General features: G+C 39.0%; 1 protein-coding gene and 1 long non-coding RNA gene across 2 annotated transcripts in view; one reads left to right on the top strand and one right to left on the bottom strand.

Annotated features, from left to right (window-relative positions):
* Positions 1 to 9,915: 9,915 nt before the first annotated feature.
* Positions 9,916 to 16,756, bottom strand: LOC309634523. Its single transcript, XR_014248177.1, has 2 exons — positions 11,216 to 16,756; positions 9,916 to 10,895 (listed from the first exon to the last, which is right to left on the bottom strand). It is a non-coding gene; the product is annotated as an uncharacterized lncRNA (long non-coding RNA).
* Positions 10,802 to 26,099, top strand: part of SCAF8 (SR-related CTD associated factor 8) — a gene marked incomplete at its 5' end in the record, with an annotated part of 76,516 nt that continues 61,218 nt past the window's right edge. The window contains 5 exon segments of the mRNA XM_082404535.1: positions 10,802 to 10,876; positions 10,879 to 11,019; positions 11,021 to 11,203; positions 11,206 to 11,248; positions 11,251 to 11,303. Of these exon segments, the coding sequence (XP_082260661.1) occupies positions 10,802 to 10,876; positions 10,879 to 11,019; positions 11,021 to 11,203; positions 11,206 to 11,248; positions 11,251 to 11,303 (495 nt within the window).

Below are 26,099 nucleotides of genomic sequence, written 5' to 3'. Positions count from 1 at the left end.
ATGTTAAAAAAAAAAATTAGGAGAAGCTGTGAGAGGCAAGAACTGACTCTCCCCTAGAGCCTCTGAGGGGAGCCTGACCTTGCTCACATTTAGATTTTTTATTTCTAGCCTTCAGAACTGTGAGAGAATTATTGCTTTAAGCCACCAAATTCATGGTAATCTGTTATGGCAGCCATTGGAATCTAATATTGTTTTTATTTAGCTGTGATACTGAATCACATCAAATGCATTTTTTTTGCATCCACTGAAACAGTCATATAGTTTTTCTCTTTTAATCTTTTTTTTTTTTTACTCTTCGTCACAGTGCACAGGCTTCTCATTGCGGTGGCTTCTCTTGCTGCGGAGCACACGCTCTAGGAGCGCGGGCTTCAGTAGTTGCAGCGTGTAGGCTCAGTAGTTGTGGCGCATGGGCTTAGTTGCTTTGTGGCATGTGGGATCTTCCTGGACCAGGGATGGAACCCGTGCCCCCTGCATTGGCAGGCGGATTCTTAACCACTGCACCGCCAGGGAAGTCCCTCTTTTAATCTCTTAAAATGTGAATTACATTAATGAATTTTTCTAATGTTAAACCAACGCTATATTCCTGTGGTAAACCTAACTGGTTTATGATGTATGTGTGTCTGAATGTATGTTTCATCTGTCTTCTCTGCTGATTCTCATTTATAGTATATAATCTTCAAATGTTGCCTCTAGAGCCTCCAGCTGGAAGAAATGCAGCCCTGCTGACACCTTGATTTTAGCACAGTGAGACCCACTGTGAATTCCTGACCTCCAGAACTGTAAGACAATAAATCTGTGTTTTTTTTGTTTCTGTTTTTGTTTTTTTAAATTTTATTTATTTATTTATTTATGGCTGTGTTGGGTCTTCGTCTCTGTGTGAGGGCTTTCTCTAGTTGCGGCAGGTGGGGGCCACCCTTCACCGCGGTGCACGGGCCTCTCATTATCGCGGCCTCTCTTGTTGCGGAGCACAGGCTCCAGACGTGCAGGCTCAGTAATTGTGGCTCACGGGCCCAGTTGCTCCGCGGCATGTGGGATCTTCCCAGACCAGGGCTCGAACCCGTGTCCCCTGCATTGACAGGCAGATTCTCAACCACTGCGCCACCAGGGAAGCCCTCTGTGTTGTTTTAAGCCGCCAAGTTTGTGGTAACTTGTCACAGCAGCAATGAGAAACAAATACACTCATTTTCCTTAGGAATTCATTTGCAGGATTTCCTTAAGGCCTTAAAGGAAGGACCAGTCTTTCAGAGAGGACGTGTATTTCCTTCTCCTAGTTGTCTAGGGCAGGGGTCCCTAACCCCGGGGCCACGGACCAGTAGCTGTCCGAGGGCTGTTAGGGACCCGGCCGCACAGCAGGAGGGGAGCAGCGGTGGGCAAGCGACCGAAGCTCCATCTGCCTCTCCCCATCACTGGAATCACTGCCTGAATCAGCCCTGCACCCCGTCCCCCCCCAGCCCCCGCTCCATCTGTGGAAAATTGTCTTTCACAAAACCAGTCCCTGATGCCAAAAGTTTGGGGACCGCTGATCTAGGGGCACTACTAGCCCGGGAACACTTTGAACTACATTAAGGGCTAAAGGTAACATGATTTTGAGCTGCAGCTCCGTGTAAAGTCTAGGCTGTGTTGTACTCTTCACTATTCCCCTCTCTTCTTGTTCTGTTAGACAAGGAAACTTTTCTCAGAGTCCCCTGGGTGGAGAGAGATGTGAGTTTACTTCTGTTTCACCCTAATCCTGGGTTGTAACCCTTTGCAGGTCTGGCTCAGTGTAAAGAGACCCTCCTGTTAGACTTTCCAACTTGGGGGCTCCCAGGCTTTGATTTCTGCCCCTTTTACCCCAGAAGGCTGTCAAAACCCAAAGTTCAAGTTTGTCTGGAATGGAAAATGCACCCAAGGCAAAAGCAATTTCAGGGTCTCTCTGGTTCTCACTTTCTTTAAGTTTTGCCCTGTTTTCAGTGCCTTCAATGCTTTTCATATTTTTCTTTCTTTTAGCCAGCATTTGTTGTGGTTTTCAGTAATGGGACTGATCTGAATAACCTAGTCCAACATATTCCCAGGCACCTATTAAAAATTTTGTCTTCTGAATCTGTCAATTCTACCATCTAAACTTTTGGATGATCTGATTTTGCTGTCTTGTGTGTCTGTTGGCTCCCACTCACGATGCTTTGTTTTCCTGTGCATTTATTTGTTTGTTTAATTATAATCTCATTTTCAATAGACCTTTATTTGTCAAACTTCTTTGAAGGTTAGGTTGAAGTCACTTTCCCCCAGTTGTATTTTCAGTTGCCTGGAGGCATGCCAACCCAGTACCAATCAAAAATAATTCCTTTGTTTGAGGTTTTTTACATCACCCAGGTATTATGAAGTGGACCACAAACATGCATGAGGTCTGACTCGTGGTTATACATTCTTGTGGGAATTTCTTCCCTTTCTTTACTCAGTTCTGATGTTGATACAGGAATTTCTGTGCCGCTCCCTCCTCCCGCACCTGCCAACACCTTTTGTTTTTGTTTTATTCTTCCCTTTACACTTTAACCACTTTGCTGATGGCTCCCTTCTGACATATAGTTTTGTACAAGGTTCTTTTATAAGACTAAGAGAGTAGACCTTAAAAGTTCTCATCATGGGCTTCGCTGGTGGCGCAGTGGTTGAGAATCTGCCTGCCAATGCAGGGGACACGGGTTTGAGCCCTGGTCTGGGAAGATCCCACATGCCGCGGAGCAACTGGGCCCGTGAGCCACAACTACTGAGCCTGCTCATCTGGAGCCTGTGCTCCGCAACAAGAGAGGCCACGACAGTGAGAGGCCCACACACCGCAGTGAAGAGTGGCCCCCGCTCGCCGCAACTAGAGAAAGCCCTCGCACAGAAATGAAGACCCAACACAGCCAAAAATAAAAATAAATAAATAAATAAATTTATTAAAAAAAAAAAAAAGTTCTCATCACAAGAAAAAACAAAATTTTGTAACTATGTATGGTGATAGGTGTTAACTAGACTTATGATGGTGCTCATTTTGCAATATATACAAATATCGAATCATCTTGTATACCTAAAACTAATACAGTATTATTTGTTTAATTACTTAAATTAAAAAGACTCCATAACTTGGCCATCTCATGTCCTATGTACATATCAAAATCAAAGCTTAGTGACACCAGGGATTGGCAGGGTTCTGCCATTACAGTGCTTCCTTATTTCTCTAGATTTCTGCTTCTACTTCTTTTGGCTTCTAAGACTGCTTTTACTCTTTATCAACACAGCAATACATTTAAAAAGAAAATTTAAATATTTTAATGAGTATTGGTAGTTGCTATGCAATGGAGGTGTTTAGGAATCTGCTCTGTCATTCTGTCAGAAATTCATCATTTTAAAGTGTCAACTGTCTGCTGGAATTTAAGGGACTAAGGCTATAGTTCCTAAAGTAGGCACCATGGTGTCCAGACCTCCAGAAGTCCTCCCTGACCCAGAGGAAAAGATTAGATTCCATTTCACCACCATTTTGTGCCTTGAATGCGAATTCTTTCTGCCTTCATACTCAATTCTCTTTTATAACTCTTCTTGATTACTAACCCATTCCTCTCTACAAACAGTTTATGTGAAATAAGTCAAAATAACATGACAGGCATATGATCGTTAAGAACTTTTTGAACTTTGCATAGCTCTCTTATCTCTTCTTATTCGAAGCAGAACAAAACAATAAAACAAAATCTTAACCCAGGGCTTCTCAGACAAAGATGGGCATTACATAGTAATAAAAGGGTCAATCCAACAAGAGAATATAACATTTGTAAATATTTATGCACCCAGCATAGGAGCAGCTAAATATATAAGGCAAAAATTAACAGACTTCTTAAGGGAGAAATAGGCAGCGTTGCAATAATAGTAGGGGATTTTAATACTTCACTTACATCAGTGGATAGATCATCCAGACAGAAAATCAATACGGAAACGTCAGCCTTAAATGACATGTTGTACTGGATGGACTTAACAGATATATACAGAATATCCCCTCCAAAAGCAACAGAATACACGTTCTTCTGGAGTGCACATGGGACATTTTCCAGGATAGATCATATGTTAGACCACAAGACAAGTCTTAATAAATTTAAGAGGATTGAAATCATCTTAAGCACTTTTCCAACCACAGTGGCGTGAAACCAGAAATTAATTATACAAAGAAAACTGGAAAATTCACAAGTATGTGGAGATTAAACAACATGATACTGAACAACCAATGGGTCACTATGTTGTATGCCTGAAACTTATATAATATTGTACATCAACTATACCTCAATTTTAAAAACATATAAACAAAGAATGCTCAAAAAATAAAATAAAATAAAAAAAGGGAAATCCTGCCATTTGCAACAACATGGATGAACTTGGGGGACACTATGATAAGTGAAATAAGCCAGACACAGAAAGACAAATATTGTATAATCTTACTTATCTGTGGAATTTTTTTCTGAAAAAGGTTAAACTCATAGTAACAGAGAGTAGAATCTTTGTTACCAGAAGCTGGGGGTGGGGGGAGAGGGGAGATACTGATCAAAGGGTACAAACTTTTAGTTACAAGATGAATAAGTTCTGGAGACAGCATGATGGCTATGGTTAATAATAATGTAATGTATACTTGAAATTTTCTAAGAGAGTAGATCTCAAGTGTTTTCATTTCCTAAAAAGAAGTGGTACCTATGGGAAGCGATGGATATATTAATTAGCTTGATTGTGGTATGCATTTCACAATATACATCTAAACATCACCTTGTACACCTTAAATGTATATAATTTTTATTTGTCAATCATATCTCAAGCTGGGGCGCAGGGAAGACCCTTTCGCCAAATACAGTCACATTCTGAAGTACTGAGGGTTAGGACTTCAACATATGAATTTTGGGAGACACAATTCAGAGTATAACACCACCCAAAACTGATTTTTAAAAAGTGCCTTGAAACCTTCTGATTTAGATTAAAATCTATACAAATTGACATATAAAGAATAAACTCAAATCTTCAGAAAGCCATGATTTTGCTAGTCTTATTATAGGCTTCAAATTGAGCCAAAAGATATTAGCATAAAAACAAAATAGGTATCAGAGAGATGTTTGCAGTGTTTATTCAATATGGTGTAGGAAAAAGGAACACTGAAGCTTGGGTATATGTCAGGGGGAAGGATATAAAAGTTCTAGTCACTAAAAGTTTCTTTTCACAATTTAATAATTCAAAGCAACTGTCAGATTATTAGTTTCCCATCTATCTTGGTGTAGAAGACTTTGCCTTGAATAGTAGACATGAGAATTCCAGTCACTTGAATGAGATATATCGTATAGTAAATTAATAAACTTGCATTCTGGGGGGCATATGTCAGTCTCTTGTGTTTGGTTATTATTGGTTTGTCCATGAGGCTCTGATCTACTCTGGATGAATTAAATTGAGTTACTAATCCATCAACATATGAGGAATACAGTGGTCACAATGTATTGTCAACATGTGAGGCCTTATTTGGACAGCCAGGTTGATGCCACTTAGCACAGTGCCCTCAATTTATAACAGCTGTTTGTAGCAGAAAGGTAGACAGAGTTTAGGAATATAAGAAAATGCCTTTTGGGTGATATGACCTCTTTCATCATACCTGAGTCTTCTCTCATTGTATTGCAACAAAATAATTTGGTCTCCTTTTCAATGATCTGAAATGAATGAAAATTCCTATAGTCAGAAAGTTCCTCTGTCATTTCACAATAGCTGCATAAAACTTTAAGGCAGGCAAAACAGCTCCTTCTCACCAGCAACTTGAAGTCATGTCCATTTGGAAAGTCTGGGGAACAACTGAAGGTTGTGTCTGTGGGTTGGGCATATACTTTGGGTCAGGAGTGTGTGTGTGTGTAAGTAGTAAGGAAAGATTCATTGTGAAGGAGAAAGACACGAATCTGTTGGTTTACTCATTGAGTGGCAAAGGTTAAGCTTAAATCAATACTCAAACTACAAAGCCTGGAAATTTAGAGATTTTTTTTTTTTAAATCTTTGACCACTACTACTGATAACATGTGCTGTTTTACCTTTAGCTATTTGAAGAACCACTTCTTTAACAGAAAACAAAACACATCTGCCAAACTCAAAATTCCTACTTAATTTAAGTGAAGCTGGTAGAAGTAAAATATTTACTTTGTACCTTTAACATCTTATGATTCTCTCAGGAAATATACCTGGTTTCACTATCAAGTTTGGTGAGTTATATTGTGCTCATTTAAAATAATAAGATTGGGAACTCCCTGGCAGTCCAGTGGTTAGGACTTGGTGCTTTCACTGCCATGGGCCTGGGTTCGATCCCTGGTCAGGGAACTAAGATCCCACAAGCCACATGGTGGGGTCAAAAAGAATAAAATAAAATAAAATAATAAGATACAAAATTACCAAATTATTGAAATGGGGCAAAAATATTTTTTAAAAAACCCTCGCAATCCCAGCACCCTAATAGAATTATCTTTATTTTTTATATCATTTTTCAATCTTTGCATATATACTCTTAAAAACTAAAATATCAATACATTAACAGTTTGTTTTGTATTTTTTTGTATTTAATAGGCTAACGTATTCATTTTCCCTTTCCTGTATTTCTAGTCTTATTCTAACCATTAAAAATATTTTAAAAATTGTGATTAAGCAAACATAACATAATATTTACCATTTTAACATTTTAAGTGTACAGTTCTGTGACACTAAGTACTTTCATACTCTTGTGCAATCATCCCCATTCATTTCCAGAACTTTTTCATCTTCCCAAAATGAACTCTATGCCCATTAAACACTAACTCCCCATTCCCACTCTCCCCGGGCAACCACCATTCTACTTTCTGTCTTTATGAATTTGACTATTCTAGGTACCCCATATAAGTGGAATCATACAATATTTGTCTTTGTGTGACTGGCTTATTTCACTTAGTATAATATCTTCAAGTTTCATCCATGTTGTAGCATATGTCAGAATTTCCTTCCATTTTAAGGCTGAATAATATTCCATTGTATGCATATACCCCATTCTGTTTTGTTTGTCCATTTATCTGTCAGTGGACACTTGGGTTGCTGCCACTTTTTAGTTACTGTGAAAGTGCCACTATGAACATGGGGACACAGATATCTGCTCAAGTCCCTGTTTTCATTTCTTTTGGGTGAATCCAGAAGTGGAATAGCTGGATCTTATGCTAATTCTATTTGATTTCTGAAGAACCATCGTATTGTTTCCCACAGTCTAATCATTTTAATTGGTTATATAATATTCCATTTTGTTTCTGTGCCCTGATTTACTAAACCATTCCTGAAGTGTTTCCTGAGGAATCTCAAGTTTTCTTTTTTTTCATTAGATGGAAATTAGTTCTGGTTTAGATAGTGCTCCAGGTTTTTTCCCCTTGTTTAAAAATAACTCATATACATATATAGCTACTTCTGATAGCTGATCATTGTTTTTTGCTTACTGCCACCTCACAATGATTCCCCTTATCCAGGACGTGCCCTATTGATGGGACTAAGTCCTCTCTAGCTAGACCTCTGCTTTCCAATGTGGTGGCCACTAGCATATAGTTAAACTTGAGTCAATTAGAGTGAAATAAAATTAAAAACTCATTTTCTGGGCTTCCCTAGTGGTGCAGTGGTTAAGAATCCGCCTGCCAATGCAGGGGACACGGGTTCAATCCCTGGTCCGGGAAGATCCCACATGCTGCGGAGCAACTAAGCCCACGCGCCACAACTGCTGAGCCTGCACTCTAGAGCCCGCGCACCACAACTACTGAAGCCCGCAAGCCTAGAGCCGGTGCTCCGCAACAAGAGAAGCCACCGCAATGAGAAGCCCGCGCACCACAACGAAGAGTAGCCCCTGCTGGATGCAACTAGAGAAAGCCTGTGCACAGCAACAAAGACCCAACTCAGCCAAAAATAAATAAATAAATAAATTTTAAAAAGCCCCTCATTTTCTCAGTTGCGCATGCCATATTTCACATGCACGATAGTCACACGGAGCTAGAGCCACTGAATTGGGCATCACGGAAATAGAACATGTCCACCATCTCAGAAAGCTCTGTGGCGAGTGCTGCTCCAGACTGTTTTTGACTCTGACCACTTGGTTACGGCTGAATTAGAGCCGATGAGTTACCCCCCAAAATGATTAAGTCCTAGGGGAGAGGCCAATGATAACCGCACTTGGAAGAGAATGCCATAAACTCTGGAATGTGAGTTTCATAATTCACAATTGGGAAGATCGCTTCCAGTGGCTGGGCTACTCCTGCCCGCTATTTCCCATGTTAATCTTCTTCAGAAAATGAATTATTGGTCTTAAGTTTCTCGGTGATGATCACCTAATCCAAGCTGGGTCAATCCAGTTCCTTACTTTCCTCTTAAGGAATTTGGAACTGGGAAGGAGAGTCTATCAGTCAGTTCCTCTAGGTGTTTAGAACTATAAAACCAGGAGCAACAGTCATATCCCACTGTGTAAACCAGAGAGTTGGATAAAGCGACAGAAGGAAAACTCAAGCAGGTAAGCAGATAAGGCTGCTTTAGGCTTTCTAAATTCTGGTTTGGGTGCCTTCCTTAGGCCCATCTGCATTCCTGACTTTGGGTTACAGGAGAAAAATCTGCATGTTAATGGTGAATTCTTTAATGCTTAAGCTAGCTCAAATTGGTTTGTTACCCGGGAATCAGAATCCTAATATACACACATACATAAACTACAGACATGGGCATTGACATGTTCACAACGTAGAGGTGTGTGTAGTTGTGCACAAACTTTGCATTTACTCTTTGCACTGGGCCTCCAGACTCCCCTTTACCCTCCTCTAACTTTTCTCTACTTTTCCTCTTGCTTTACTTCCTTCTCACTAAAAGAGTGTGCTTAGGTTGTCCTCTGCTTTTTTTTTCTTTTTTTTTCTTTTCCGTCCCTTGGTCAAAATATGCCTTCTGCAATCCTTCTGGCTATGGAAGCTTTATGAAATCAAGTGCTGTATGTTAACAACGGATTTAATTCTTTTTTAAAAATATAATTCTTTAGCTTGTATTGCATCTTAATCTCTCAGGCCTAAGTAATTCGGTCAACATTCATTCATGAATGACTGAATAAATAATCCCTCATAGGCCAGAGCAGCAAATGTTGAATGTTAAAATCTGGCATGACCAGAACTGAGTGGGTACTTCCGCAAGTCACAGCATGCTACTGTAGATGAACTGATTAGGGGAAACCTCTGGCAGGAGGAAAGAGGATGAGGAGTCAGCTAGGAAAGAACGAGAGCAACAGCACCCCAGAAGGCAGAGGCACACAAGTGTCCTAGGTAGGAAAGCACTCAGTGTTGTCAAGGAACAAAGGAGACCACTGTGGCCAGAGTAAAGAGGACGGGGAAAGTAGTGTGAGCTGAGATAGGCAGGACCTTCGGGCCATAATAAGAGGTTAAGATAATATCTGAAGTGCAATGGGAAAGTCTTAAAAAGATTTAAACAAGGGAGTGACCTGATCTGATTTGTGTCTTAAAAAATTCCCCTCTGGCTAGAGTCTGGAGGATGAATGATAGGGACCAGTTAGTTAGGAGGCTACTGCAATTGTTGGCAAGAGATCATAATGGCTTGGCCTATGAACTTTGTGACACATTTGAGATTTTGAAAGTGGAAATATAAGCTCTTACGAAAAAGTTATCCATTTTACCTTCTAAGTAGCCAGCCACCGTATTAAAGCTGTCAATGAAGTAGGCTCTAAAAAGCAGACCCTAAAATGTCAAGAAGCGCCTGCCTTCCTCAGTTTCACACGGCTCTGGGCTCAGCTCTTACATTAGTACCTTGATTCCAACAATCCTCTAGAGAAAAATTCTGCCGTCATCATTCCCCCCTTTCCTTTGAGTGAACTTTGGAGAAGTGATTGCTGAAAAATAACTCCCAGTAAGACCACAGTGGTGTTTGGGGTTCAGTGATACACCCCTAACTTTTAATTTAAATGCTCGCTTTGAATTTGGTATCGGTTACCTTACATTGCACGAAGTGAGAGAGAAGGCATTTTGCTAGCAGCATCTATTTCATCTAGGAATACGGTATTCACCCTCTGCCTCTAAACCTAGGTCAAAATTCCTTTAGAATAATTCATCTTTCATAAAAGATGCGTTCCCTTTCGCCTATGGAAACCTTGTGCGTTCTGGGCACGGCTTCCCGCTGTACAGACAAATGCACTCATTGTCTAGACCACGCCGGTCCCCCTGGATTTTATGCAGCGTGCATTTCCTGCACTGAGCTGCTTGCTCGCTGCAGGCGTGCTTCCCTCGTCCCCCTGCCCCCGCCCGGATCCAAAGCTTTTGTTTCTAACGTTTTCTCTCGACGCTATTAAAATGCTTGGGAACATCGTTACCAAATAAGTGACTGACTAGGAACTTTTCCGGCTGTTAACCTTTAGGCCAACGTCCAGTAAAGTTCTGAAAAGCAACTAAACCTCGTGTAAAGGGGCCAAGCCACATGGAAACAACGGAAACGTGTATATTATTGCCTAAACTTGCCGGGGGGACATTTGGGTTTTTCTTAGAGCAATGCTTTGCAGTGGCCCCAAGGGCGCTGCAAGAGGCAGCAGCACTCGCTCCCGCAGCGGCGAGGAGGTGGGGTGCGGGTGAGGGGCAGGGGACCCCCCGGGAGCCGAGATGACCGGGGCCTCCTGGCGGCGACGCTCTGGCCCGCGCGCGCTCGATGGTTCCGCGCGGCGGCCCGGGCCTGCGCGGTCCCGTCGCCAGGGGGCGCGCTGGCGGGCGCCTCGGATCTCCGAGCTGCGCGGCCCGACTCGTGTCCGCCATATTGGATGCCGCAGCCGCTGCTGCCAGCGCTTCCTCCTCCGTCTTCGCCGTGCGCTGCTGGTTCCTACGGCCCGAGCGGCGGGGAGGTGAAACAGGAGCCTGTCGGAGGAAGAGGAAGAAGGGGGTGGAGAGTGTAGGGGACCGGGCTACGGGGTGGAAGCCCGAGACCGAGCGGGGCGGAGAAGAGAAGGCGCCCAGCCCCTCCCCCGCCCGCTGCCAGCCAGCCCCGGCAGCGCCTCTGTTCCCCGGACCGGCGCTCCGCCCGCCCTAGCGGCCATGCCGGGGCCTCGCTGCCCCTAAGGGAACCCTGCCCCGCCGGTGCTTGCCCTTCCCCTCCTGCCCGGGGTCGCAGCGGCCCGGCCTCCCGCCGGCGCCCCCTCCTCGCAGCCGCGTCGCCGCCCCCGTCTAGTTCTCCCCACCCAGTGCAGTGGCCGCCGCCTCTTCCGCCGCCGGGCTCTGGGCCTCCGCACCGACAACATGGAGGCTGTGAAAACCTTCAATAGCGAGGTTGGTATTGTACTTTAACCTCCCCTCCTACCCACGCTCCCCCCAACCCGGGACGAGGCCACCGCGGGAGGGTGGGCACTGGCCCGCAGGGCTTTTCAGGGTGGGGCGAGTGGCGGCCTAGCTGTGTCCGTGGGGGAGGGGTGTTTCTCAGCCCCGGCGCCCCTCCCCCGATTCCGGTGGGGAGGGCTGGAAGAGGGCCGCCCCGGGGCGGAGGGAGGTTCCGGTGTCTCCAGCAGAGTACTGAGTGGCTGCGGGGCTGGAGGGAAGGCCCGCTTGGGCCCTCCCCCGGAGGCTTACGGCAGGTCTCTCCGGGTCAGTTCCGCCGATTCCTGGCCCTCCCACCTCTTTCCTGGGCCTGCGGGATTTTAACTGGAGGCCGGGCTTCACCGCCCAGACCTTTCCCGGGTCCTTAATGAGGCAGGGCCTGATCGGGGGTAGTGCAGGAAGAGCACCTACAGGGGTGATAACCTATGGTCACATTGCAAGTAGTGTTTGTTTATAATTGAGATATTGTTGGCTAGCTAACCTGACAACTAGGGACTTAAGCTAAGGGCATGGTTGATCTGGAGGCGAGATTATTCTGCAATTTCTCCTATTCTTACTCCCCCCCTCTTCTCATCATCCGACATAAAGACAGGCAGGGAGAGTTGTGCATGCAGAGGGAAGATGCTGGAGATGCATTTCCCACAGGCTCCTTCACGTGTCATATATAAGGCTAGATTTTTAACAAGCAGGTGTCCAGTTTTCACTATTTAGTTGAGTTCACTAGTTTGAAGGGACACAAGTTTTGATAAAATATATTAAAATCTTTTAAAACTCCGGTAGGAATAGACCTTAATGCTAACATTAAACAAGCATTTAACAAGTACATATCTACACAACCAGAGTTATCCTTACCTGTATGCCTTATTTAAAAATATTTTAATGTGATGTTAACTAAACTTACGTAAATTTTATGAACTTTTCATGTGGAAGTGCTAATACCCTATTCAGTAGTATAATAGTGATATTCTGAACAAGGCAATGCTTTAAAAAGCTGTTTTACAATTTTATTTGTTTTCCAAAAGGAGAAAACTCGTTCCCTCCTCCCTCCCACCGTCCCTCTTTTCTCCCTCCCTCCTTCTCTCCCTAGAATTGACGTTTTGGAAACTTAGCTGCTAAGAGGCTAAAAGTTAGATAATATGTGAATTAAACTCTCCATGTTAGACTAGATAGCAGTGACACAGTTATATGAAAGCAAACATTTTTTTTGGAAAGGATTTTCTTTTTGAATACTGGATTTTCTTTTCTTTTTTATCTCTTCTTGATACAAATTAGAGCAGTAGACTTGGGAATCTTTTCCATTTTATTTATGAATTTATAGTTGATAATTTGGGTCAAATTATAAAATTTGGTTCCACCCCACAATACTCTTGTCCTTTAAATCTGGAATAAAAAGTAAGGATACTGTATGTTCCAATTTATTGCTAATAGTTTCATGGCTTTGCAGGGGGGAAAAACAACGGGTCTGTAGCCTTTTTATTTGCTACATGTGGTGCTATAGCACTAACAGAATGTTAAAGTTTTTTTTTTTTTAATTATAAAAAAAAATCCTTTCTCTTATTTCCTTGCAATTATTTGATTTACCCTATGCCTTTTTGATGAGTGCTTCTCCTGTTTATCTTGGGGGTTCCTAATATGCACCCTCCTCCATTCCCAGCCCTCCCTGCCACGTGGTAGATATAAACAAGTGGTTAGTACACTGTGGTTGGTCACAGTAAAGCATGGTGGATTACAAGTGTTAACAATTGGTTTTTCATTTTAGTATTGACATTAAGGATAAGGAGCCTAACATGTAAATGGCTAGCTTGATGTTTCAACTCTTTTCTCATCTAATCTTTACAAGAACTTGAGATTTGTAGTAGTATTCCCATTTTAGTTTATGTAGCACTCTCTCTTTTCCCCTTATGTATTTCAGAGAACTTAAAACATCTTTTAACTTCCTATTTACTAATACGCTCACACTTCACCATATTTGAAAATGGGGTTGGCTTAAAAATTGAAGTGGTAAGAGTCATAGAATTGAGGAAGGGCAATAGATTTTGAAGAAGATTCAGAAGAATATACGGTTTTTTTGCTTTAAACTCAAAGTACATAATCCTGCTTTTTCTGATTTCTGAATATAGTTTCTGAGAATATCTATAGTACTTGCTGATGTAGTAAAGATTTGTTGTTGCAAGGAAGTATATAGTGGGAAATAGTTCAGTAATGATGTTTTTCCATTAAATCACGTGTTGCAAAGTGCAAAAATAAAAAAGGAATCTGAGTTACAGGATTAGGAGAAAAAGATGTTTTAGAATGTTTACTTGCAGTGAATTTGTCTTTTAAAGGTATCCTTGGGCTGAGCCCAACAGAACTTTCTCTGGCAAGTTTAAAGGTATCTTTGAAGCATTGAATTGTCAAGAAGTGCCATTTGCTTTATAAGGCACCACAATTTAGCTCTAAGTGTAATGTTTAAAATAAGAAATGCTTAGCTTTTATAACTTGCTAATTATCAGGTTTTTCAAAATTAAAAAAAAAGACAAGCAAGCAGATCTTGGCTTGAAAACAGGAACGTGCCAGAGATTTTAAAAGTTAAGAATATAGGTTTTTAATCTGCAAATTGTGGCTAAGTCTCAGTCTGAAAGTGTGTGGTCTGCAGGATGTGTCCGACTCATGATTGGCGTGTCCGCCTGCCTGCCTGCCTCCACCCACCACTCCCACCTCCGCCCACCTCCACCCCCCCAACCCTTTTCTCAAAGGGGCTTTGTGCCTCCCTACCCCATTTTCAAATGCACTGTCAGAAGATCCTTTACGTGGTAAATCCCTCGTACTTATCATGAGTTAAATGAGATTGAAGCTCAAGAACTGATATTTAAGTGCCCATTGTGCTAGTTTTGTGGGAAAACTTTAATTTCCAGTTAAGCATCATCCTTGTGATAAAAGTTTATCCCATGACCACTAACGTCAGTTCTGAAATGATGAAAGAAAATTTGTCCAGGATGGAATATGAGATTCCCTAACGGTCAGTGCTTGACCTGAGCAGTTAATTCCAGAAGAATTATTACCATTACAAGGTATTGTAGTTGCTGCTGCTCAAAGATGGTGGCATTTACTTGTTATGATGGTTTAGAGTTCTCACTGCAGTGGAAAGGGTCTCATCTTTATCTGTTTAAATCTGTGGATTACGTTAGGACCACAGTTGATTACTGGAATGCAGCAGTTTTATGTGAGCTGCATATTTGTACTCTGTCCTTAAGACTCCTACTGTATGGAGGTTATTGTGGTAGGGTTTTTGTTTTTGAAAAGAGGAAAAGAGAATAGCAATACAGGACCCTTTCCTTAGAAAATTATAACTTAATTGGAGAGGGCATTTTAGTAATATAGGAACTCTTAAAATAATATGTGGAAAATATAAGAATTTCTTATGCATTATAAGAATCTGATATGCATGTATCAGGAAAATTATTGCAGTTTAATTTTTGAATTTACCTTGGTTCTTAAATTCTTTACTCATCTTTAGGATATCTAAATTCTTAGTGTCTTTTGTTCTTAGGATCCTTTGGTTAGTCCGATAGCTTACTTTTTGTTTCAGGATGTAGCCCTTTCCAGAGTCACTTTAACACCCAGTACATTTTCCTCTTCTGTGCCTTGTCTTTCACATCAATAGTGAAATCCCATCTTCATTTTATTCCATTGCCAAGTTTGTATCCAGAGTGTTCATTTGGTTAACTACAGAACTTTTAATATAATCTTTCCACCAGTATCTAGTAGTAGGCATGGGTTGGTAGAGAACAGTGGGAAAGGTAATGGGAATAATAAAAGCATGTGAAATTTGTTTTTATATTTTCCCTTTGTGGTTCAGGAAAGGGAATTTATGTGAAGTAGCTATAAAACATTGCCTTTTTCTTTCTTTTTCATGTATGGGGGAAATCTCTCTCTCCTTTTTCTCTCCTGTTTTGATTTTCCAGTGGGAGTTTCAATTGTAACAATTAGTCTATCTTTTTTGTTTCTACCTTGTGAAAATCCCTTAAAGACGTAGCAGTCTTAGTGTTATAAAGGAAGGAAGCCTTCACTAACCCCTCCCTGCCCCCAGTGGTTTAGATCAAGGTTTCTCAGCCTGGACCCTATTGATATTTTGGGCTGGATAATTACGTGTTATGAGGAGCTGTCCTGTGCATTACAGGATGTTTAGCAGCAACCCTGGCCTCTGCCCACTAGCTCGCCCTACTGGGACAACCAGCAATGTCTCCAGATACGACCAAATGCCCCTTGGGGGGCAAAATCGACCATGGTTGAGAATCACGGATTTAGGTCCCCTGTTAAACTGTCTTAAAACACTCTGTGCTTTTCCTTCTAGTGAAAACTACAATTTTAAGTAGTTAGCAGTAATCTTTCCCACGAGATTGTAAATTCCATGAGGACAGTGACCACATACCTTTATTGCTTCATATCCTTGGTACATAGCATAGTGCCTTAGTACATAGTATATGCTAAATAAAGATTTCTTGGATGGATAGATTGATGATATAGTAGGTAGCTGAATGGCCTGGACCAAGGCAGGTAACATTTCTGGACATTTGGTTTTCTCCTCTGTGAAATAAATGACTGATTTGAGGTTTTTAGGTTCCCTATTAGTTGGAAGGTTCTTTGACTAATATGAAATTAATGTATTGGAGGACTTAGTATGTATAAGCATTATTTTGAAGGTCATTTTATGGCATTGTAGGCGTATAGGAGTTTAGATGGGAAATTTAAAATCAAAATTCTGATTTGTTTATGGTTTTCACTTCTTACTAAGAGGGGATAGTGGGAAGGGGACTATTCCATTGAAAATTCCAGTTAGATTAAATCCATCCTAAGTTTTGTATTGTGTAATTATGCTATTTTCAAATCCTTTTTGCTTTGTTTTTCACTTTAAAACAACATATGGTAAAAGTTGTGTTTTTAACTAATTTAAAAAATTTAGAATACAAGGATAATTGAGATTGATAATAATGATTTTGGGGACTCTGATTTGAGAGTGTTTCAGTCATTCAGGATTAAATATAAAAATTTTTTGGCAACATTGAAATTCATGAGATATATATAGTTCAGCCGTTTTACTTTAGGCTAGCATTGAGTTTGTTACAGTAATTTTGATTGGCATTTAGGGGACATCTGTATTCCCCCGTCTTCTAAACAGTCATATTTTATGATCACTTGCTCCTTTTTTTTAGAAGTATAGTTGGCTTAGAATTAGTGCTGATATTGCTGCTTGTACGTGGAATTTTAGGTATTTCTTCTGGGCCAGTTTTCCTGTTATTGGACAACAACTAACTCATAATGGTTTGAGAGAATGTAATCAATCTTGACCTTGAACACTGGCTGAGCTCCTGAACTCTTACGTGAGCTCATTTTATGTGGTTTCGTTTTCTCAACATCTTTCTCTACCCCTCTCTCTCAGGGTTGCGCCTCTCTACTCCTGCTTGTGCAGACTGCTTTTCCAGCAGCGTGGACACAAGAAGCATAGTAAGATGATTATAACCCGCGTAAGGCAGGCCCTGTGGAAAATACTTAGGGTTAAATTGGTAGTGAAATGATGTCTTGATTATGTGGGAAGTACTTGGGAAACAGAATAAAGTTTGTCACTTAGAATATGTTGGTAATCTTAAAGAGAACATGTAGGGAATAAGTTGAATTTTTCACAGAAAATAGGTTAAGTGAAAAAAAAGTTACTGTGCTCAGTAGTGAGTATAAATCATATCTGAACTCTTGTGCATTTACTTGCATTCTGCTCCATGTAGTTTTTTGTATAAGAAATATTACTTATGTATATAATATGAGTAAATTGCAAATCTCTGAATTTGGTAGTAGGAAGTAAAATACATCTTATATTTTGAGGAAGTTCTTCAAACTATAAGATGACAACAGATCATTGACAGATGTTGTGTAGTAATGGAAAAACAAGACTAAATCAAATTTTTGATTTTCTAATTATAAAGGAGCAGATTTTGTTAGCGGTACTATTATGAGAAATAAATGCTGGTGAGAAATGTTTCTATAGCTTCTGATTCCTTGTCTGAGTTAGTTCTATCTTAAGTTTGATGGTAAACACAATGCATTTGATCTTTCTGATTCTGAGTTTATGCGTTTATTTCGTCTTTGTAATTCTGCTTTGCCGGTTTCTGATACACCATATTTTAAAGTCAAGGAAGGGTATGTAAATATGTAAATATGTTACAGTATCTACTGTAGGTCAGGAAATACGTTAGGAACTTTGACACTATTTAGTCAGAACGGGGAATATAGATTATTTGTTCATGTTTTTAAAAGACAGTTTGTGGCTATTAATTTAATGTATGCCGAATTTGTTTTTAAAATAATTCTGCAACTTAGTATACTTTATAAAGGCTGACTAGTATACTTTATAAAGACTTAGGATTTCATTCATTTGTTTATTCATTTAACCAGTACTTAATGAATGCTTACCATACACCAGCCATTTTTCTGTCTGCTGGGATACAGTTGTAAACAAGACAAGCAAAAAGCATACCCTCTTTGAACTTATGTTCCTGTAATCCTTTTTCTTTCACCTCATCAGCTTTGTGTGCAATGACCTTGCTGCAGAGCTAGTGAGGCTGGGCAGGCATTACTGACTCTGGGCTTGCTTCTTTGCTAGGAACTGGGTGAGATTGAGCAGGTAGACTTCTTAAATAAGAATGTGATCTTATATTTTCAACAATGGGGAAATAAGACAAGCTACCCTGTTTTAAACTAAATTGTCTGTCGTATTAAATCTCCATTTGGCATTTTGGAATCATAACTGTTTTTAGAGAACACAGTTTTAAGGATGTTTTCTTTTGTGAGTGAGATATTAATTAGTCTCCACATGTAAACAATTAAAAAATACTTTTAAGTGGTGACCAAACCCTTATGAATTTGGAAGGATAAATTAATGAATATTTTTATTTTTGAAACAAACTTTTCCTTGATTTGAGTGCATGAGTGCATGAAAAAAATTTGGTGTCTCTCTTTTTCTGTCTTCTATAAAGACTAATTTTCTGAATTTGATTTAATTCCTTGGGGCTTGTGAGTGAAGGATGAAAAGTTTGGATCATGTATTTTATGATCTTGGGAACTTGGGAAATGATATAATCTTTTTAATCTGGGTCACAGTATCTAAAAGATTGACCAGTACCCCTGAAACTGATACAAGTTGTATGTCAGCTGTATCTTAATATTTTTAAAAAGGTTGACAGAGTCCTGGTTAATGACTTTCTTTAGTTTAGTAATGTTTTTGATACTGTAAAGTTTTATGGTTAAAAAAAATGATACAGGTATTTGAATTTATTGAAATGGTAAAAAGAATGTTGAATAAGTTAAATTTTTTGCAAACCAAAACACATAGCAAATGTCTAGTTTCTAAAACAGCCACTTGCTATGGTGAAAAAAATATCTGGCTTGTGTAATTTTGAAGTATTTTTTATATACCAAACATTGTTAAAAGTGAGCCACTTTATAATATATAGTGTTTTATGCACCTCTTTTCCCCAACCATTATTATGTTTCTGTGGATCTTTAGGATTAATTTGTGAGAAAAGTAGGATAGGTGCTATCTTCGTTTTACAAACCAGGGAACTGAGGCCTGCCATTGTGATTTTACCGAGGAAAAGCAGCTTTGTGTTAGAGCTGAGACTAGAAGGGCCGGGTCTCAACTCCTGGTTGAGATGTAAAGGAGAACCATCTGTGTAAAGGAGAACCATCACTTGATTTTTCACAATTCTTTTTGCTGATATAATGTCCAAATATAAATTAACTATTTTTTTCCCACTTTTTAAACTTTATTTTTACGACTTCAGATCTACAGAAAAGTTGCAAGAGTGATAAAGAATTTTTATGTACACTTCATCCTGATTCCTCTATCTAGTTAATTTAATCATATTTGCTTTCTTATTCTCTTTCTCTCTTTACATACACATGAACGACACATGTAAACTTTTTTTCTGAACATTTGGAGGGTAAACTGCAATTAATGCCTTTTACTTCTAAATATAACTGTATTTTCTGAAAACAAGGACCTTCTCTTATGTAACCATAGTACAGTTATCAAAATCAGGAAATTAATATTGATATAATGCAGTTGTCTGCAGACCTTCAGATTTCACTGTCTGTACCAGTAACGTCCTGAATAAAGAGAGTAAATCTAAATCCTACATCACACCTTGCATTCACTTGTCATGTCTGTCTAGTGTCCTTTAATCTGGAGCAGTTGGTTATTACTTTGTCTTTTGTGACCTTTGATGATTGATGAGAATAGGCCAGTTATTTTTAGAATTCCCTCAATATGGATTTGTCTGCTGTTGCTTCATGATTAGTTTAAGGTTATGCTTCTTTAGCAGGAATAATCCAGAAGTAATATTTTGTCCTCAGGAAGCACGTGATGTCTATTTATCCCATTAGTAGGGATGTTGACTTTTTTCTGCAAGGTTTCTCCATTGTAAAATTACTGTTCTTCCCTTGTGGCAGATATCTTTTTTTAAAATTAATTTATTTATTTATGGCCACGCCATGCGGCTTGCAGAGTCTTAATTCCCCAACCAGGGGTCGAACCTGTGCCCCCTGCAGTGGAAGCACGGAGTCCTAACATCAAACTTCACTCTTTCTGTTTTTTTTTTTTTTTTAAGCATCCAGTTCTTGCCTGAATCGGGACTAAGATGGTTGTCAGATTTTATAAGTCTATTGTTTATTTATTATTGGCAGTCCATAAGAGCTTTTCCTTCTCCCCATTTATGTATTTATGCATATCGGTATGAACTCAAAGATTCCTTTTTTATTCATTGGGGTGTTTTGATGTCAGAGCTCCTTCAAGCTGGCGCCTGTGTCATTTCGACATGTGCTTATCATTTTTTGAGTACTCACTTTCTTGTATAATAAGATATTCCCACCCCAGCTCTGGAATCAGCCATTTCTCTGAGGAACCCTAGTTTCTTCTGGTGGTTATCTGTTAACAGATTGAGCTAGAAATTGTGTATATGTCTGAATATGCATATATGTGTATATATATATATATATACATATATATATATATACACACACACACACAAATTTTTGTTGTTTATCCATCTGCCTATCTAAAAAGCCATGAGTTCTTCGTATCTCCAATAACAGTCCAACACTGTAGGGTTCATTCTGGCCTTTCCCTTTTGCAAATCTGTAGTTCCTTTCTCTGACAGTGAGAAAACAAGTTCCCATTATCCACAATATATTTACTTACTGTTTTATCAATCCTAAAATTACTTATTGTTTTATCAGTCCTAAAATACGCAGAAAGTAGTTTCAGAATTCTAAACCATAGGTCTGAAAACAAACCTATTAACTAGAATTTAGTAGTTGTTTATAGTTCATCTTTTTAAGCCTGAGGATATATAGTCAAAATGCAGTGTTCAAAAATTGCTTTGTTAGTTTTTTCTCCCTTAATGTAGTCTTGCTATTCTTTTGAAATACAATTTGGCATTTTTTGGGTTTTTTTTTCTGTTTGTAGTCCTTTGTTTTTTCCTCTATCCGTTTTTGTGATGTTTTAGTATGTAAAATATTAAACATAAATTAACTTTAATCCTCCTTTACTTCTTATTAGTCTCAGCGTTATAACCACTTATGCTCTGGTGAAAAAAAAAAAAAGAAATGAAACAAAAAACCATTTCCTTAGTATTCATCAAATCAAATAAACCAAAATTTAGAGGTTTAGATATGGAGAAGGTCTTAGGTGAAAAATATGTTTCTAGTAACAGAGATTCAATTCATAGGAGAAAGTACGTATTCAAAAAACTTTCATTCTCTTTTGAATGGAATCTCCATTCACGGTTTCTGTAGAGGGCCAGATGGTGAATATTAGGTTTTGTGGGCCGCTTATGGTCTCTTTTGCATAGTCTTGTTGGTTTCTCACAGTTCTTTTAAAATGTAAGACCATTCTTGGCTTGAGGGCCTACAAAAATAGGCCATGGGCCATACACTTATGGCCTTACTGCACTCTGAAACCTAAGAACTTGGTTAATAGCATGCTACTTGCAAATCAGAAATTATAATTGAGCAGGAAGATATATTCTTTTATAGGCTTTATAAGCCTTTTTGACATCAAAAACAGAAACAAAATAACTTAAAAAGCTGCCTTAGTGAAAATATTTATTCAACATGTTTTTTGAGCACCTACCACCATGTGCAGATTTGCAGACACTATTCTAGGCTCTAGAGATGTAAGTGTACAGAACACACACACACACAAAAACCTCTGTCCTCTGGAGTTTACATTCAGTTTTTTGTGTGGGTGTGTACTGGAAATGAACGTTTCTTGTTTTTCCACATTTAGTGACTTCTGATCGACTAAAAGTTTTTTTCGTATTAATTGCAGAGTGAGCATTCTTTCTTGAAAACTTGATAAAAAATGCAGCAAAGGGAGCAGACTTTTAAAAGCTTTGTTCATTTCTTCCTGTCTCCCAGTCATGATACTTTCATTGTGTAGCTACACTAACTCACTAAAGGAAGAGAAGAGAAACCTCATTAATTGGGCACACAACCCAGACCTAATTTAGTGACGAGTACACACGTGTTACAGATTCTTAAAAAACTGTTCAACAGTGTACATAACAGTAAATCAGCTAATCTTCCTTTACTGCTTTAATGAATGAATGAGAATTTTTTTTTAAATTAATTTGTTTATTTATAAATTATTTTTGGCTGCATTGGTTCTTGCTGTGCTTGGGCTTTCTCTAGTTGCGGCGAGCGGGGGCTATTCTTTGTTGATTGCGATGCGCAGGCTTCTCATTTGCGGTGGCTTCTCATTTGCGGTGGCTTCTCATTTGCGGTGGCTTCTCATTTGCGGTGGCTTCTCTTGTTGCGGAGCACGGGCTGTAGGCGTGCGGGCTTCAGTAGTTCTGTTGCACGGGCTTAGTTGCTATGCGGCATGTGGGATCTTCCTGGACCAGGAATCGAACCTGTGTCCCCTGCATTGGCAGGGGGATTCTTAACCACTGCGCTACCAGGGAAGTCTGAGAATGTTTTTTAAAGTATTGCCCAAAGTTAAGGACCACTGTGAAAGTAGTTGCCTGTGTAGTTTTCTTGAAATAGGGAGAAAGTCTCCTGCTAATATGCATTTACCTAATAAAAGCTTTAAAACTAATAAAAGCTAATAAAAGCTTTAAAACTATGTGCAGGTTATCTATCTTGTGCCTGGCTAAATACCAACACCTTTGAATAAAAATCATCAAAATGAGTTTTTACCATGTTGTATGTTAGTTGCTGAAATGACTTCTAGCTTTGAGTAGTTTTTCTATAAGCATTTAATAAACCAGTTAGTGCACCCCCCTTTTAATGCTTTATTGAAATACGAGTGACTGCTTTTGTAAGGATTATTAACATGTTTGGCTTTGTTTTTTTTACACCAAGAAAAGTGGTTTTTATTTTTATAGCAATTCCTCTTATTGGGCAGAATTTTCCAAATTCTTGTTCCCATTCTGTCAGAGAACTCAGAACCTCTTTTAGAGGCCTCTCTCTGCTTTGGTGGCAATTACAAGAACAAGAGTTGTGACCAACTTAGCTGAAGAGGATTGATATCCCAAAGGAGTAGGCCAGAGGCTGCCCCATCATTCCTAGTACAAAATTTCCCAGTCAGTACTTGGATTCATTTGCAAAATCAAAGGATTAGATATCTCAGGCATCTTAGAGCTGTTAACAGAGAGTGGTTCCAAATAATTCTGTGAGTGCTTCCTTTATTTTGCTAGTCCCTCAAGATTGTCAGACAATTTTTTCATTCTATTTTAACTATAATACAGTTTTCAAATTGCTAGAATGCAGTAATAACCCACGAAGGTTCTAATGTAATAGCAACTAGTGGTTGGAAGGAATGCTGGAAAGTAGTGGCTGGTCCTTTGAGCCTTGTTATTTATGCGTATTTGCCATCTATCAGGCATTGTATTCTGCAGAGTGGTTACCAGGTTAATCAGATACCTATGTCCTTTTTCTCAGACAGCTTATATTTTAATAGGGGTGGGGTTGGGAATGGACCACCACAAGGGGTAAGAAGCTAACGTGATATGAATACTATGATACAAAGAGTAGTGGTGTAGACAGTTTATAAACAGTATGTGTATACTCTTCTGTGTATATCATGTTGTACACAGTATGATGGAGGAGACATTGTGTAAGGCAAAGGCTAAAGATCATATTCAAGGAAATGGCAGCTTTGGGTAGGGGAGGTGGTTGGGAGGACTGCTGGAGGGGTAGGCAGGGGTCTTCTGATGAAGGGTCTTTGTATACTATGCACAAGACCTCATTTTTAATCAGAAGGGAATGGAGATTCTGAAGGGTTTTTAATAAAAGCACAAGTTTTAAATTTGTATTTTAGAATGATGATTAATATCTTTGCGGAACAGGGCAGGTCAATGGAGGGGTGAGATTGAGGGAAGGAAAGTTAAATTAGTATAGAGAAGATGAGCTCAACTACAGTAATAATGGGGAAGAGATGACTAGATGAATGCAAAATAAATTTAGTAATAATAGGGAGCTGGATATAAGGAAGAGGGTGGTGCCACAGGGCTTTGGCTGAGTGACAATGTAGATAAAATGATATGGTACCAATCATTAATAGGGCAAATCAGGAGGAGCAAAACACTAGAGGAGAAAGATAATTTGGTGGGTTGGATGAGGGATCATTTTTTCCACCTAGAATAAAAGAGTATGGAAGGAGGATTGAAATCACCCATATCTCAACCACCCAAAGACAGTGTAACTAGTTTGTTGAATACAGTTGTAGTTTTGAGCATCTTGAAGATTTGGTGTCTATGGGACATCAAGGTGGAGATAACCAGCTGGATATAGGTCAAGCACTTAGAGAATAGGCTAGAGATGGAGATTAGGGGGAGATGATGTAGAAAAAGAAGAGAAAAAGGCTTGGGGCAAAATCTTTTAGTATCTTTTATCTTACTCAGTTTTTTTTTTTTTCTTTGTTGTTTTAGATAAGGATTGACCCTCTCTATCATATTGTATTTGTGAATGTAAGGACATTTTAAAGCAACTCTGCTTGGAATTTGCCTGATTTTAAATTCTGTTTATACAACCAGATGTTCTGATATGCAATTAGAAGTTAAGTAGTAAATTGCATGGTCTATGAATAAAATTAAAGATTTAAATTTTGTTTAATGAAACTTTATTAGAATTCCTTAACATTGAGCCTATTTGTATCATTGAGTGTTTTCTTAGCTCCTCTTGGTCACGTTTTTTATCATAACTCTGTCTGCAATAACCAATTTATTGTGAACATGGAATTGTGGTGAATTTAAATACTGTATTATTAGAAATAGAACCCATATTTATTTGAGAAATTCCAGCTAATATGGTTTGTAATGAAGAGAATTGACAAATGAATTATTCTTTCTCTTTTTCTCATTTTGGCCATTTCACGGTTAATAGATTACTTATCAGTTATTTAGTACCTCTAAAATTAAGAGGAGCTAAAATTCACATCTTTTTATTTTAATGTTACAAAAAACATAGGAAAGAACTGAAATTAAAGGAAGGTGGTTGTTTGGATTCCTGGGGAAATTTAAACTGAAGACTTATTTTTATATATGTACATGTTTGTTTATATTTATACATTTTGTTTTCTCTCGTGGAGAATCATTTCTGTTCTCTTTGATTTTAGAATGGGGTAGCTAAAGACCATTACACTCATGTTAAGCATTTGTAGTTATAGGTTCTTTGATTGGGTTTCTTGTTTACTTCCTTGTTAATGCTTAAACTTGATTTCCAGAAATTACAAATTTTAGACCTGAAACACTTGTGATAGTATATCATTTAATAGACAGATGAAGAATCAAGACCCAAAGGTGATGAAACTTAAGAATCACAGTTTATGAGAGGTGTATAGTTAGCTGCCAAATAAGAAGAAATTTCTGTTCTCTGCGTCTCAGTTCATTGTTTTCACTTTTTCAGTATAATTTTTTGAGTGAGATTTCGGTAGTGTTCATGTATGTTGTAGGTGGAGGAGGAGTGGGAATTGGTGATTCTTAGTAAATTATTTTCCCTTTATGCTAACCCTGGACCAGAATGAGGAACAAACTACTAGGCTGCTGCTTTCCTGCTCATAAAATAGGGCGCCAGAGGAAAACACGCACTCCTTGGCAGAGAGGTATTGTACAATGACACCCACCTAGCCAGCAGTTTTCTAGCAACCCAGCCCTCTGCAGAAAAGTAAAAAAAGCCTTTTTTACTTATCTTATACCTTCTTCGTAGGAGAGGGATACAGTTACTCTATAAGCCTGTATCATTAGCATGTTTCTGATTTTCATTTTAATAATGGTGGCTACTCTGTAACTGCTTTCTTTAAATTTTCATAGACTACTGTTTAGAAAGCTCCTTGTACAGGTATTGTAAGGCACAACAATGCTACAAAATTAATGTGGTTGCTTTCAAAGTAAGATGTGATAGATTACAGTTGGCAAGGAAGGAGGTAGTTGTTTTACCATTTATAAAATGTGATTAGACAAGATAACTTTTAGGATCTCTTAAATATTAACCCTAATGAATAAGTTTTCTAATTAATTTTTCTTAGCTTCAGTTTACTCATTTTAAAAATAGGGATAGTGATACCTTCCCTGACTACCTCTCAGAATTGGTTTAAATATTTAAAATATTGGCTGGTTTGAAATATTCAAAAAAGTTGGTGTATATAAAATTTTAAATACTCAGAGAAGTTGGTTTTAATATATAAAATTGTAAAATAATTTTATAAAGTACTTGGAAAGC

The sequence above is a fragment of the Balaenoptera borealis genome, assembly GCF_965194805.1.
Source record: "Balaenoptera borealis genome assembly, chromosome: 9".
Classification (NCBI taxonomy): Eukaryota; Metazoa; Chordata; class Mammalia; order Artiodactyla; family Balaenopteridae; genus Balaenoptera; species Balaenoptera borealis.
This window is presented reverse-complemented; position numbering and strand designations above follow the sequence as displayed.